Here is a 13,748-nt window from a genome sequence, read left to right on the forward strand (position 1 = left end):
GGAAGGAGCACTCTCCAACCCCTCCTTGATTAGGGCAATGGACCTGTAACCAGATGACCATAGAGAAGCTCAAAGGAGCTGAAGCCAACCCCTTCTTGAGGGACTTCTCTATAAGCAAAGAGAAGGTATGGTAGTAGAAGTGGTTCCTCTAAAGCACCTATTATGCTCTTTATGGTTCTGTTAAACCTCTCCACCAACCCGTTGGTCTGGGGATGGTAGGCTGTGAGAATGTGTAGGTCACTCCATAGTTTGTTCACATGGTCTGCATGTAGTGGCACATAAAACTGGCCCCCCTGCCTGAGATAACCTCGTCAGGAAACGCAACCCTCCTAAAAATACCAAGGAGGGCCTTAGCCACTGCCTGAGCAGTAACAGTCCTCATAGGTATAGCTTCAGGATACCTGGTAGCATGGTCTACCACAATCAATATAAATCGATTGCCCGAAGATGTGGAAGGGTTTAAGGGACCAACAACATCAATCCCTGCCCTCTGAAAAGGGACTACCACAACTGGGAGATCCACCAAGAGTGCCACGTTCTTGGATCCACTCTTGCCAGAAGTCTGACAAGTGTGACAGCTTCTACAGTACTTATCTAAATCAGACCCCATTTTAGGCCAGTAGAAATAAAGAGCAATTTTCCCTGGTCTTCTTAAAACTTAAGTTACCAGCCAAAGGAATCTCATGGGCTAACTGTAGAAACTGGGGTCTTACCTCCTGAGGCACTACAAGTCTCCTGTAGGTTCCTGGGGTAGTCTCAATATGATCACTGTAAAGGAGGCCATCCTCCCAGTACAGCATGTGCTTCCCTGGCTCTTGCCCTTCCAGATGGGAAGCTGCCTGTTGGCAAAGTCCTTCAAGAGTAGGACACTGTCTTTGACTTCTGCTGAAGGCTGCCCTACTGGGGCCACCTTCTGCAAGCAAGGTCTGCAGCTCAGGATGGTCTTTAGGATCCAGATCTCCAACAGGGGAAGGACTTCTTCCAGCTCTGAGTCATCAGTAGCTGTTTCACCATCCTCTGGTTGACCCTCACACTCAGCCTCAGCAGGTGGACGGGTCACAGGTGAGACCTGGGACTGTCCTCTCAGGGATGTCCTGGTTTTGTGCACAGGAGTGCTACTTTTCTTGCTTCCTGAGACTTAAGGTTTCCCCTTTGTCTCTTTCTTCCTGGAATCAGAAGGTTGTTCTTCCTGTGGACTGGGAGTTAAAGGTGTCTCAGTAACTTCCCATTGAGAGTCAGTCAAAGTCTGCTCTCTGGTCTTCCTAGTCTGCTCCTGCGTCCTTTTGCTGGGCAGCCTGCGGTTGGTTGATACAACTGCAAGAGCTTTTAAGTCATAACCCAACAGGACTCTCCCAGGCACCTGATTTTGTGCACTGACAGGTATTCTTACAGTGATATTGTTGCACTGAATGAGAGCTGGTAGTATTGAAACCATCTGGATAGGGCCTCCAGCAAGCTTAGTGGGTCCTTTGGGTGCCTTAGCAACATCCTTAGGTTTGAAAAAGGTTTCATCCACCACTCTGATGCAGACCCCAGTGTCTCTAATGGCAGGGGTTTCCTGGCCAATGACAAGTACACTGTCCTTGTAATATTCTTTTGTGTTATCTTGAATAGAGTTATACACATCTACATTCTGCTGTTCCCACAGACCCAGGCACACTAAAGAAACACTGGCAGAGACTCCATGGGGTCTTCAGCCAATAAATGAAAATTTCCACTTGCCATATGAACTTCTCCCTCTGGGGTGAAGGCTAAGGAGGCAGTGTGGTCCCCTGAAGGTTTACCCATGCATCTGGGACCCCCTTTCACATGATCAGCTGACCCACAAGCATAACATTTTCCAAATATTTTGAAAAAAGGGGGCTTCTTCTGACCTCCCTCTGGTTTAGTACCAGAGTACCAGAGGTTTCACTATACTGAGCTGGTTTCCCAAATGGCTTACCCTTCTTATGTTTGTGGCCCTCTTTTGGAAGGGAGGTTTTAGAATTCTCTTTGTCATCTTTCTTGTGCTGCTTCCCCTTATCCTTTTTGTGAGTAGCCCCAGAATCCTTATGAGTGGCCCTGTTGGCAACCCACAAGTCAGCAGCCTTTGCTAACTTCTTGGGATCAATTTCTTTGGAGTCAGCTAAGTGCTGGCTCAGCTCAGGAGAGCAGGCATCAAAAATAGATTCTAACAAAAAGAGATTTCTCCTTCCTTCAAAAGTATGTACTCTGTAACCCTTAACCCAACCATCTAGGTTTTTCAAACAGTCACACACCCAGGTAGCCCAAGGGGTACCATCAGTCTTTTTGAGGGTCTTAAACCTCTTAAGGTACTGGGAAGGAGTTTTCCCAAACCTAGCTATAAAAGCTAGTTTCACATTCTCATACTCCAATCTTTCAAGTTCCCCTCCATTACAACATCAGTTGCAACCTGGGGGAACCTAGAGGACTTTGTGATAGAAATTTTTCAAGAGACAGTGGGCCTCATTACGACCCTGGAGGTAATGGTTTAATGGCGCAGTAAAGAGCGGCGGCGCCGTTAAACCATTAGCGCCTGATTACAAGGTCCCTTAGCGGGTTGGAGGCTTTAACGCCTGCTTCTTGCAGGCGTTAAAATCCAAGCCGCTAAGGGACCTTGGAGCTAATTACGGCAACCGTAATTTACGGTGCCGTAATTAGCGCCTTCCCCATCCCCATTATGCCCTATGGGGCGAAATGGTAATGGGGAAGGGCAAATGGTGAATGGGGAATTACCGCCCCCGCCAACCTTGTGATGGGGCGGTAATTCCGCCATCCACCATGCCGGAGACCGGCATGGACCATGGTGCTAATAGCACCATGGTCCAGCGCCTGGGTCGTAATGAGGCCCAGTTTCTTCATTTCAAGGGCATGCTGCATTTCTAAATCCCTGAGCTTGATGTCTTGATGTTTGGTTTCAGCTTGGACTTGCAATCTTTTGAACTCTAATTCAAGTCTCATTTTTTCAAGAGACACACATTCTGGACTCAGTGATGAACCTTGTGGGGTTCCAGTGGATACGGGTTGAGGCAAAAGGGCAGATCGGGGCACAGAGGGGCTCTCTTCCTGAGACTCCTCTCCCTCTTCTGACTCTTCTGAGACATTAGAGCTAGACTCTGAGTCCTCATCCTTTCCACTTTCGACATTTTCCTGGGTTAGTAGGTGTTACAGACCTACTACCCAAACTTTAATTTTCTAACAATCTTGTGATCAGTTCATTTGTATTTCCTTTAACAGGTAGATTCCTGACTTTACACATTCCTTTCAGTTGATCTACTCTTAAAATGATCAGGGCTTCCTTCTTGAAGTTATCCATATTTGGCATGTTACAATTGCTTTTCTAGCTGAGCTTAGCCTTGTGAACGTTTTTAGTTGAACAAAAATCAGAGCAATTTCTCAATGCAACAACTCGACAATAGATCCTCACCGCTTGCCACCAGTGTTAGGTAAAGATTTGGGGTAGTACCCATAGGGTGCACTACAACAACCTTACGTATAAGTCTGAAATACACAGGTTGCTAGTGTGGCTTAGCAGCCAGTCTCATCTCAAGAAGGGTCAATGTGAGCAGTAATGCAGTTACAGACAGATTCACAGTGACAAGTATTCAAATAAACACCTATACTCAAGGTTTCTTGATAAAACATTTATTTATTTACCAGTCATTTGAGTGAGCCTTCTTCAGAAGGAACAATATAAAAGCAACACTCAAATACACTTCAAAAATCCACACTCTTATGTTTCTTAGATTCAGTAACTTCCCCTTGGGGCGGACCCACAGACAATTCCTACACCATCAGGTGACATAAATAACTAGGAAATGTGTAGTCATTAATATAGAACTGTTGCATCCAGAGTAGGCAGAGAGTGTGTAAAAAGTAATGTTTAAACAGAATAAACAAGAGATCTCAAATATTTCTTTAGGCAGGCAAGTATTTTTGACCCCCCCCAATGCAGACTAATTTAACCCCTTCCTGGAAGGATAGGTGCAACACAAAACAGAGGAGAGAAGAGTAATTCAGGGAACCAGGCTAAGCCAATGTCAATGGGCAAAAGTCAATGTTACTAAAGAACTTCTTGAAGGTGAGTTAACGTCTTTGCACAATGTTTTAGAAGTCTTTGATGAAGAAAGAAGAATGAAATGTAGGGCCACAAGCTGGGAGACTTGTGAAGTAGAAGAGCAAGCAAACCTACGTTGAGATGTAAGTTCTCTCAGACTTTACAGTACCATTGAGTTTGAAGAAAAGGTGCAGCTGGTGACCTCTGTTCCTGTGCAGCTCTGCAGATCCTGTTGTTCCTGGACCTCAGTCATGGGGACGAGAGGGGAGAGTTCTGGGGACTCCTGCACCACAACGGGGCAGTCCCCGACCACAACTGTCAAACTTTCAAACAAGTGGCACTTCGGTTTTTCAGCTTCTCACAACTACCGCAAATAGCAACACAGCAGTTCCTGGCTGTTGAGATGGACCTTCCTTGCTTCTGGGGTCCCACACTCTGTTGAGGGGGCTCATGCTCGGTCAGTCCTGCTTCCTGGGAGTCCGCAGGATCTTCCTGGAGCTCTTGGCCAACTTAAAAGCAACTCACACAAACTGATGTTCCTCTCTCTAGTTATACGGTTTCCAGCAGCACTCTGGAAATTCAACCAGCTCCGAGATGGATGTCCAGGTTGCCTACTTTGTTGTTGATTGGTACCACCAACTCAATAGGAGAAGTCATCTTTGCAGAGCTTCTCTGTCGAGGCAAACTTGGAGCTTCAGCACAGCAAAAGGGCTTCACCGGGCAAACCAACGGTCCAGGAGTTGCAGCAGGCGTCTTCTTCCTGTTCTTATTCGGATTTCTTCGTCCAGTGGTCGACTCTGCCTTCCAGCCAAAAAGCCTTGCCTTTTATGCAGGTTTCTCCGATTCATTACAGCGTAGCTGTCAATCACCCAGCAGGGTGGCTGTTCTTGCCAGACAGCCAGCCAATCATCACAGAGTGCATTCAGGTCTCCTAGGAATCTAAGCACAGGGAGTTTCGGGCACCTCCCTCAATTCCTGCTCACACAAAACACTCTGGAGCCAGGGGCGGGTTTCACTCATGAAGCCCGCCAAAGACAAAATGAACAAAGGGACCACACCTGTTTTGGCATGCAGAGTAAATCTCAAGAAGGACCAAAAAAAGAAGAACAAGGCCATTTTGACAAAAATGGCACCCATGGGTGGATTACTGTAGCTGAGAACGCAGCCCGCGGTAAAGACACGACACGGTAGTAAAAAGTAAACATTGCCACCAGCCATTAATTGTGTAAAGGGTAACATAAAAAATGTTACCTGAGAATCTAGACAAAGGGGCTACCAAGGTAATCCCTCCAGCACCCTATTGTAAGATAGTGTGTGCTGGGTCTAGAAAGTTACACTGTACAGCAAAGTCAATTTCACTTTACTACTCTTGGAAACAGCAGTTAATCCAAGAGAATGGTATTTAAACCTTGGGAAATCTAAACAACGTCCCTGTGTCACTGCACTAAAGGTGCTGTGTGACACAATGAAAAAAGATGCCTATGGAGTTTGTCAGACGCCAGAAACCAAAAGAAACATAGATAGAATCACAAGAAAGATACATGAGAGAGTGGGAACAAGGTCCTACTCTCTCCAAGTTAGAAAAGAAAAAGTCCTTGTCCAGCAAAAGGGCTGGGGTCTCTAAGGTAGAGAGGAATTGGCACATTTCTGAGAATTCTCCCTAAAATGCGTTATTTGAAAAGACTCTTCCTAGGTTGCAGTGGATTCTAAGTGAATTTTTTCTGTAGCAGAGGTCTGCTTTTGCAGCCTTTGGCTCTCCAGATGTTTTGCACTGCAACGTCCATCTGCCCTAGCCAGTATAGTGTCTTTATAACTAATAATTGTATAACGAATGCACATAGAGCAAATATATTATAACGACAAATCATAACTGATTTTTTTTCTTATTTTTTTGGGGGGCATCCCGTCCTGTTTCCCACCCCTAAAAACCCACCCCAACCGTTTCCCCACACGATTTAACCCTTTACCCCACCCCAAGATACATTTTCATCATGTTTTTCGGTATAAATTGTTCATTATGTGTGCCTTCTAGATAAAATGTTCGTTATAAAGATTGCACATCGGTAGTTGCAGTCCAAACCTTCTGGAGAGCCGCATGCAGACCCCTGCTCTACAGCGAGGCTGCAACATCATCCCAGCGTCATTCACAGCTTTTGTTTGAAAATGAAATTAATTTAACATAAGGCACATTGGCCTTCAAACATGTCCAATACACCTCATGTCGTGGAACCACGCTAGCTAGACATCTAATCATGTAATTTGGCATTTGGGACTTTTGCAGTGATCAATGAAAGCAATAAGGACAATTCTCCTTGGTCTTGATTTCCTCCATGCAGAATTTCTTGAGAACCTTAATGTAGAAGTAACTCACGTCTTGGCCGGTGCAGTGTGGTCCCATCTCTGGATATTCCTTTCTGGAGCAATTTGTTTCTGTAATTGTATACATGATTGCATAGTTCACTCCAGCCACAATCTGCGTCAATGTAGGATAGAAAATATATCAAAATGATAATATGTTCTCCTACAAACAAGCCAAAAACACAGCCTACAATGCATGATCATTTCTTTTATTATTAACGCTTTTATTGAGGCAAAGGCGGAGCAATGTAAAAGCATGAAAGCAAAAAGCAGCATCAAAAAGTGAAACCCAACCAGGAAGCCAGAAAGCTGAAATATATGCTGCATAAACAGGGCAATCATATCTCAAGAGAACATGTGTGGCTGCAAGACACCTCGTCCAGTGAACACCATAAATTATTAGTACCTTCTTGGGTTGCTTTAGCTCAAAACACTGGCTTCGGCTCTTGGTTTAATCCTAGGTTCCAAGCTCGCTGGTGGCATGTCACATCTCTTATGACACTTCTCAGGTCCAAGGGTGTAACGCTCAACCACCCTTGCAGCCTCTCACTCCTGCATCTCTTTTGCTTCTTTGGAACCAGGGTTGGACTGGGAACCAAAAGAGGCCCTGGAAATAATGTTCACAGTGGCCCCAAATTACACATTTTCAGCAAGCCCTACCCTTTTCCTATGAGAAAATGTGGAAGTAAGATAGGTTACCAGACAAAAGAGGCCCAGGGTGCGGAGACCTACTGGGAAATCTCCAGAGTTCCTTTTAGGCCAGTCCATCCCTGTTTGCAACCCACCCTCAAACCCCATTATTTGAAGACATTCAAAGAAGTGATTTTCCTCCATGTTTCCCGCTGCTCAGCACTTCTTACTCTTTTTATCTAGATTCCTCCAAGGAAACCGAAAAGGGACTTGTTCTTTTCCAAACGAAGACCCTCTCTGTTTACCCAGCACTATCTTTTTGGAATTGGGTTGCTGCACCTAGCTGAAATCTATCAAGTGCTGGGAACACTTTGTCTTCTCCGTACCAATCTAGAGTTCAGAAAATAGATCCAGCACCAATGACAAATGCCAATGGAGGTGTAGGAACTGGTGACCTAAACTGTGACAGTCCCTCACCTAGAAGATGATAATTTGGCAACCATGGGCCAAATTCCCCTAGAAACACATGACTTCAAAGCACCTGCATAAAGGTTTAAAGATTGCCCATTAGAACTCAACAAAAACCAATGCGCTCAAGCCCAAGACACATTCCTCCACATGCTGCATTTTGTCCAGAGCTCGGCTTATTTTCCAGATTCGCTTTTTCTGGGCAGCTGATCCTCACAGTAGGATTGGGAGGAACTGGGCATTACATTCCAAAGGAATATGATATCCATAATGAAACCATGCACCTGATTCTAACTTTGCTCGGAATCCAGACCACCTCCCACTTGATCAATCAGCCATCATTTAGTTGAATCCTTAACTACTGAACTATCGCAGGATTGTGGTGGTCTAAGCATCTGTCCCTCGACATGTGGAAAAACCCTTTGATTATGTGTGACCCTTAAAGATTACCAGCAAGCATCTGAAATGTTGTGCCCTTGCATCTACCAATAAACTTAAAGTTTATTGACACTTGAAAAACTGCAATTAAAACCTGGGGCTTTTGCCATATGCCAATATCAACCTCTGTAAACATGCTCTCTGAGTGCTTTCAAAGTGTTCACCAAACTTAAAGCCTAGTTTTGTCTAGACATTTCTTTTATTCAGTGCGATGTCCTGAGAATACCCTATATCTTGAACAGCCTTACATATTGGACGCAGTGGCAGATCTCAGTCAACACCTATCGAAGTAGATAAATGCGCAGAAGGACTGTTAGTGTGTGAAGAATGTTAGAAATTGAAGTCACTGATGAAGACCCCTTCATTGCTGCAGAGTTAGATGAATGAGGGAGCAGAATTGAGTCGGAAAGCTGTAGTATGAGTACAAATTGAACAAAGCTATGCTCTTACGGAAATGTGTCAGTACCACATGGAGAATTGCATAGATTCACAAATGGAGGAGGCTGACGAACAAGCTGTTAGCCATGAAAAAGGTGAGCCCTCCACTGATTCACTTAACCCTTCACCGATATCCAACAGCCCTGCCAGGATGCTCCTGCATTCACATGTGACCAAATCAGATGTCTGTTCCTGGTAGTTCGACTAAACTAACCTCCTCACCATCCTCACCATGTCCCCATCCCTTTGGATTAGAGGGACATTCGCAGGGAAATTGGCTATGAACCCCCTGTGCAACTGTGAGAGCCTGAAGATCTCTATAATAAGAACCAAATTCGTAAAAAGGAAAAACAAATGATTCCCTTGAATTTGAATAAATTTAATTCACCCTCTGGTATTACCATTTACTTTGATATTGGTACAAACCATCCTCTGGTAGAGAGGAAGTCATTTCAAACTCTCAGAGTTGCTCTCAGAGTCCAGAATACCTGAGCTTGAAAAAATGTTGCAAACTATGCAGCTTTCCAATCACAAATTGTACCATGAGTGTATCCATTGTATCCCAGAAGTGAGTGTATCCATTATATCCCAGAAGAGATTTTCCTCTCTGAGTATAGAAGTTAGAAATCAATTCATTTAATATAACATTTCCTATACCTCATCTATCTTCTGGGGGAATTATAAACGTATCTAGACTTTTTCCAGGACTGTATTTCCTCACTGGTGAAAAAAGAGAACTATGCGCTGCCCATACAGCACCAGTAGATATCGGAAGTGCAGAGTGGAAAGCTAGAGGCCAAACACGTCAGATGAAACCCTAAACCCAAGGTGAGGCTAGGTGCACCCAGAAACAACAACCAGTCTCAACGCAAATGCCAGGCACAGGTGCAGACATGCACCCAAAGGCCAGATCTGGGGAAGGAGGGGGGGCACTGTAAAACCAAGAAATCTTAGGCAGTCAGAGTGGGTGTTTTACGATGGTCAGAATTGGGAGTGTGGACATTGGAATAGTGAAGAGGAGTGTGAGCTTGAGAGAGGGCTTTGGAGGCAAATGGTGTGTCTGGAGAGTGGCCAACCTCTATACGGAGATGTTCGAAAATGTGACCATTTATGCTGATACAAACCCCTTTAAGAACAAACTGCGACAATGGTCGCGTTATATTGATGATATTTTCATCATTTGGGAAGGGGACAGAGCTACGGCAGAAGAATTTGTGGCCTGGTTAAATCTACAAAACAGGTTTTTGAAATTTACACAAGAGATCAAAGACCTTGAAATCAATTTCCTCGACATCACCATTTTTCATCAAGCTGGTGCGCTGCGAGTTAAACCTTACAGCAAAGCGACGGACCGCAATGCTCTTTTACATTTTTCTAGTCATCATGCACAACACATCAGACGCAATTTACCTTTCGACCAGTTTTTGAGACTGAAACGTAATAGCACTTTGAAACAACATTATGTGGAAAGTGCTCACGTGCTCCATAACAAATTGGTAGCACGTGGATACCCTGTGAGCCTTGTGAAACAATCAGCCAAGAGGGCGTACAATAACAATCGTGAAGCCCTGTTGGAACAGACTCCAAAAGAAAACAAGAGAGAGAATAATTTGGTGTTTGTGAACACTTTTTCTAATTTATCATATAAGATCAAAAGTGTGTTCTATAAGAACTGGAAGAAAGTGTATGGAAAGGAAAATGGTTCTCCCCTGGTGGCTTTTAAAAGAAGTCAAAACTTGAGAAACATTCTTATTAGGAATGACATTAAGATCCAAAACAACCATTAGTCAAACAAACAACACTGTGGGGCCTCCCCCTGGTAGTGGGTAACTACCCTTGTGGAAACTGTGTCATGTGTAACTTCACGTCCTCCGTGAAGGAGGTAGACATAGGTATGGCCAGTAGATGGAACATTACTGATTTTTGTAACTGTAATAGTACAAATGTGGTCTATATGATAACTTGTCCATGCGGCTTGCATTACATAGGAAAGACAAACCGTAAATGTAAAACCCGCATGATAGAGCACAGGAGCTGTATTAAGGCAAGGACTTTGCAGGCACCTATGGTCAAACATTTTATTGCCAAAGGCCATACACATGAAGATTTGAGGTGGGTGATCTTGAAACGGGTCAATGGACCTAATAAGGAAGTCATAGATCAGAGACTAGTTACCCTATAACAAAAACTTATTTTTAAAACACGCAGCCATTTGATTGGATTAAATGAAGATGTCGAGTGGCATAATGTCAGGGGGATGTAATGACTTAGGTTTTTGTTTCCGTACACCCTAGTCCTTGAGATACAGTGTCCGGTTGTTCTCTATCATGCGAGTTATAATGTACATCAGTGTTTTCATTTATTGTTACTCTTCAGTGATACTCTAATGTTGTAGTGACTATGTTTCATGCATTTATATTTAGTTTGACTAATTATGTGTCCCTTTGCATACCCATGAGGTTTTGTTTGTTTTGCTTTCTCCCATTGGGTAGAAATGCTAGTGCATTTCGTTACTGCAGCACTGTTATTCTTGGGATTAATGCTATTTCTGGTTTGTGTGATGGATTTTTTCATTTTTTCACCTTTTACTCTACTCCACCCCCTCCGTATTTTTTGGATGAGTTGCAGTAATTTTACGTGATGTCCGGGTCCCGTTTGTTACTTTGGTGTTTATTTTCAGTTTTTCCATCTATTTTTTAGTGATTTTTGATTATTAAAGTATGTGAGTTTTGAGATTGTAATGCCGTAGCACAATGTTTTTCTCTTTCTCCAGTGGACACTTACTCACCTTTGGAGTAATGAGTCCCTTTTTAGTGTTGTTACCTTTGGGTCCCCTGCATTATGGGTAAAGTCTGCTTTTCTGCAGCGTTTCTGGCGTTTGCGTCATGTGTACACTGTTTGGGCATTTGGAGCCTCGTGTGTTTTATGAAATACGGGACTTGGCTTTAAAGTAAGAAAAAAGAAAGAGGAAGAATAAGAACACGTGTTTTTCTCGTCCGGGTAAGGTTACTATCATAGGTGTTTGCAGCCTGTTTTAGTGTGCCCCCTCCCCCTGTTTTCTGGTGGTTTAGGGATTTGGCCAGATGGTGCAACACACGGACGTTTTGTCTTGTGTGTTTAAAACGACCCATATTTGTACATTGTAGGCAGCATTACTTTAATATTCCTGTATAGGCGATATACAGATATATGTGGGCAATGTTAAACACAGAGATTGAATAGCATGGAGCACATTTTTTATGTGAGTGAAATGTTATACTGGGTATGCAATTACCTTGGATTTGAAAACGCGCCTTTGTAGGCTTAATATTACTGAGGCTCATTAATGTATAGCAGTTAACCATGGGATGAGACATTGTTTTATGACTAAGGATCTAACATTGTGCTAAGGGTTTTTTTTATGGTTGCACTCTTAAATAAAACTTTCTTGGTATGCTCCTTTTCTTCTCACCCCCCCCCCCCTTTTTTTAGACCAGGCATGAGGTTGTGGGGTTTAAAGAAATACTTCAGTAAGCTTTCATTGAGTCTACCAAAATTTTGGTATAAGTAGTGAGTGAGCAGTGATTACTGTGTTTACAATCCCTAGATGGTTTCTGAAGAGTAAGAACTTGACCTAGGGGCCATTTTCAAGCCAGAACCTGTTCCGCGTCGCACTACCTTTGGGCAACTCATTTGGATACCTTATCATTTAAGGTATGTTTGGCTTTTACTATTCAAGGTGACGGTTTCTCTTTTTACACGTCGGTAAGCTTTGAATGTGACACAGTGTTTGTGTCTTTTTCTTTTTTCTTTTTTCTTTTTCTTTTCCAGTGTGGTTCTACTCTAAATCCATTGAAAGGATTATCATTATAGGCAGCTGAAACACGGCTGATGTGACTGTACTCTTGACAGATTTGGATCCTTGGAATACGATTAATTGCAAGGTATATATTTATAGCAGATTTGTAGTGCTTTTTGTTTCCCCAAATTGGGAATGAGGTAGGGGTGGCCTTATTAATTCAGGCTCCTGAGCTTTTTAGCGTGATGTTGACATATGACATTAAAAAGGTATAAATTTGGGAAACTTTGGGTACACACACAATTTTTAATGTGATTGTATGTTTTTATAGATTGCCTTAAGGATCAAGTTTAGATCCATACCCACCATGATTGGAGGGGACGTTTTACTCCAGAATTTCAAGAAGAGCTACCCCTGATGAATGTCAGACATCTAAAAGTCAACAGACAGAAACATGTTGGGTTATTATTAGTATGCAACAGATGATTTATATACTAATGTTTGTATGTCAAACGTTGTTTTAATGTTGTATGTTTTTTTCATTTTATATTGATATTGTGTATGTAATTGTCCCGTTTATTGAGAACCTGGTTTTAGGGTTATTCTTCAATCTGTGTATGATTTAAGACAGTCTTTTAAATGATATTGATTTTTCTACAATAAAATAATGTTTTTTTACTGATTTAGTCCCTGTGTGTGACACCTTCTGTTTTCCCATTCAAATGTGATTTTGAACTGTTTTCTTCTATACTATATACTAGTGTCTGGAGAGTGTACAGGGGAGGCTGGGGCATCATTCCAGTAGGATATTGTGAAACCAGGCAAGGGAGAACTGGGGGTGGATAGAGGGGGATTGTACAATTACTGCACCGTTTTTGCTGCAAGCCCCCAATATGACACCCTTTTCATCCCAAATATATGTGGGAGGATGGGTATAGTATATCATTAATATAGGGTGAGCTGTGGGGGGGTCTCCCTCCACATATATATGGCGTCATAGGGGGGTCGAAATAAATAAAATGAAATTTTGGGGGTCTCAGCAAAAACAGTGCGGGCAATCACATCTATCCGACAGAGGCACAGGAGGCTGGGTATGGCCATGCCAGAAGGAAAGTGCCCTGCATGTAGATCTAGGTGAAGGAGTGGAACTAGGCAAGTGAAAACTGGAAGTGAATTTAGGCCATGGCGATGGGTTGAAGGCTTGCCAGGTCAGGCTCATCCTGACTAGACTCTTTGGAAGGATGAAGATCTATAGACTGGTGGCAACATGAAGCAAGATGGTGACCAGCATGATACGTGTGGTGCTTTTGAGGAAGAGGGGTGTGGGGGGAAGTAGCACCAAACGGGAGATTGATGAGAGCGAAGATCAGATGATTTACAGGGAGGGTGCTAAAATCCCACACTATGTTGATAAAGGGCATTCAGAGACAAGTGACCCTATGGAGTGGAATGGCAAGAAGGAGAAGAAAGACCTGGAACTGAGTAGTGAGGAGGTTTGGGGTACTGTTGAGGTGGATGTCAGTAGTGCGTAGAAGGTTATGAAATATAAGGAGGAGGTTGCTGACGGTGCAGAAGTTTGTA

General features: G+C 43.3%; 1 protein-coding gene across 1 annotated transcript in view; it reads right to left on the reverse strand.

Annotated features, from left to right (window-relative positions):
- The window catches only part of LOC138493245 (T-kininogen 2-like), a 114,499-nt gene that overhangs the window by 68,084 nt on the left and 32,667 nt on the right, over positions 1-13,748 (reverse strand). The window contains exon 5 of the mRNA XM_069620379.1: positions 6,429-6,530. Coding sequence (XP_069476480.1) covers positions 6,429-6,530 — 102 coding nt within the window. The remainder of the gene's footprint in view (positions 1-6,428; positions 6,531-13,748) is intronic.

The sequence above is a fragment of the Ambystoma mexicanum genome, chromosome 10, assembly GCF_040938575.1.
Source record: "Ambystoma mexicanum isolate Mex_15411 chromosome 10, UKY_AmexF1_1, whole genome shotgun sequence".
NCBI lineage: Eukaryota > Metazoa > Chordata > Amphibia > Caudata > Ambystomatidae > Ambystoma > Ambystoma mexicanum.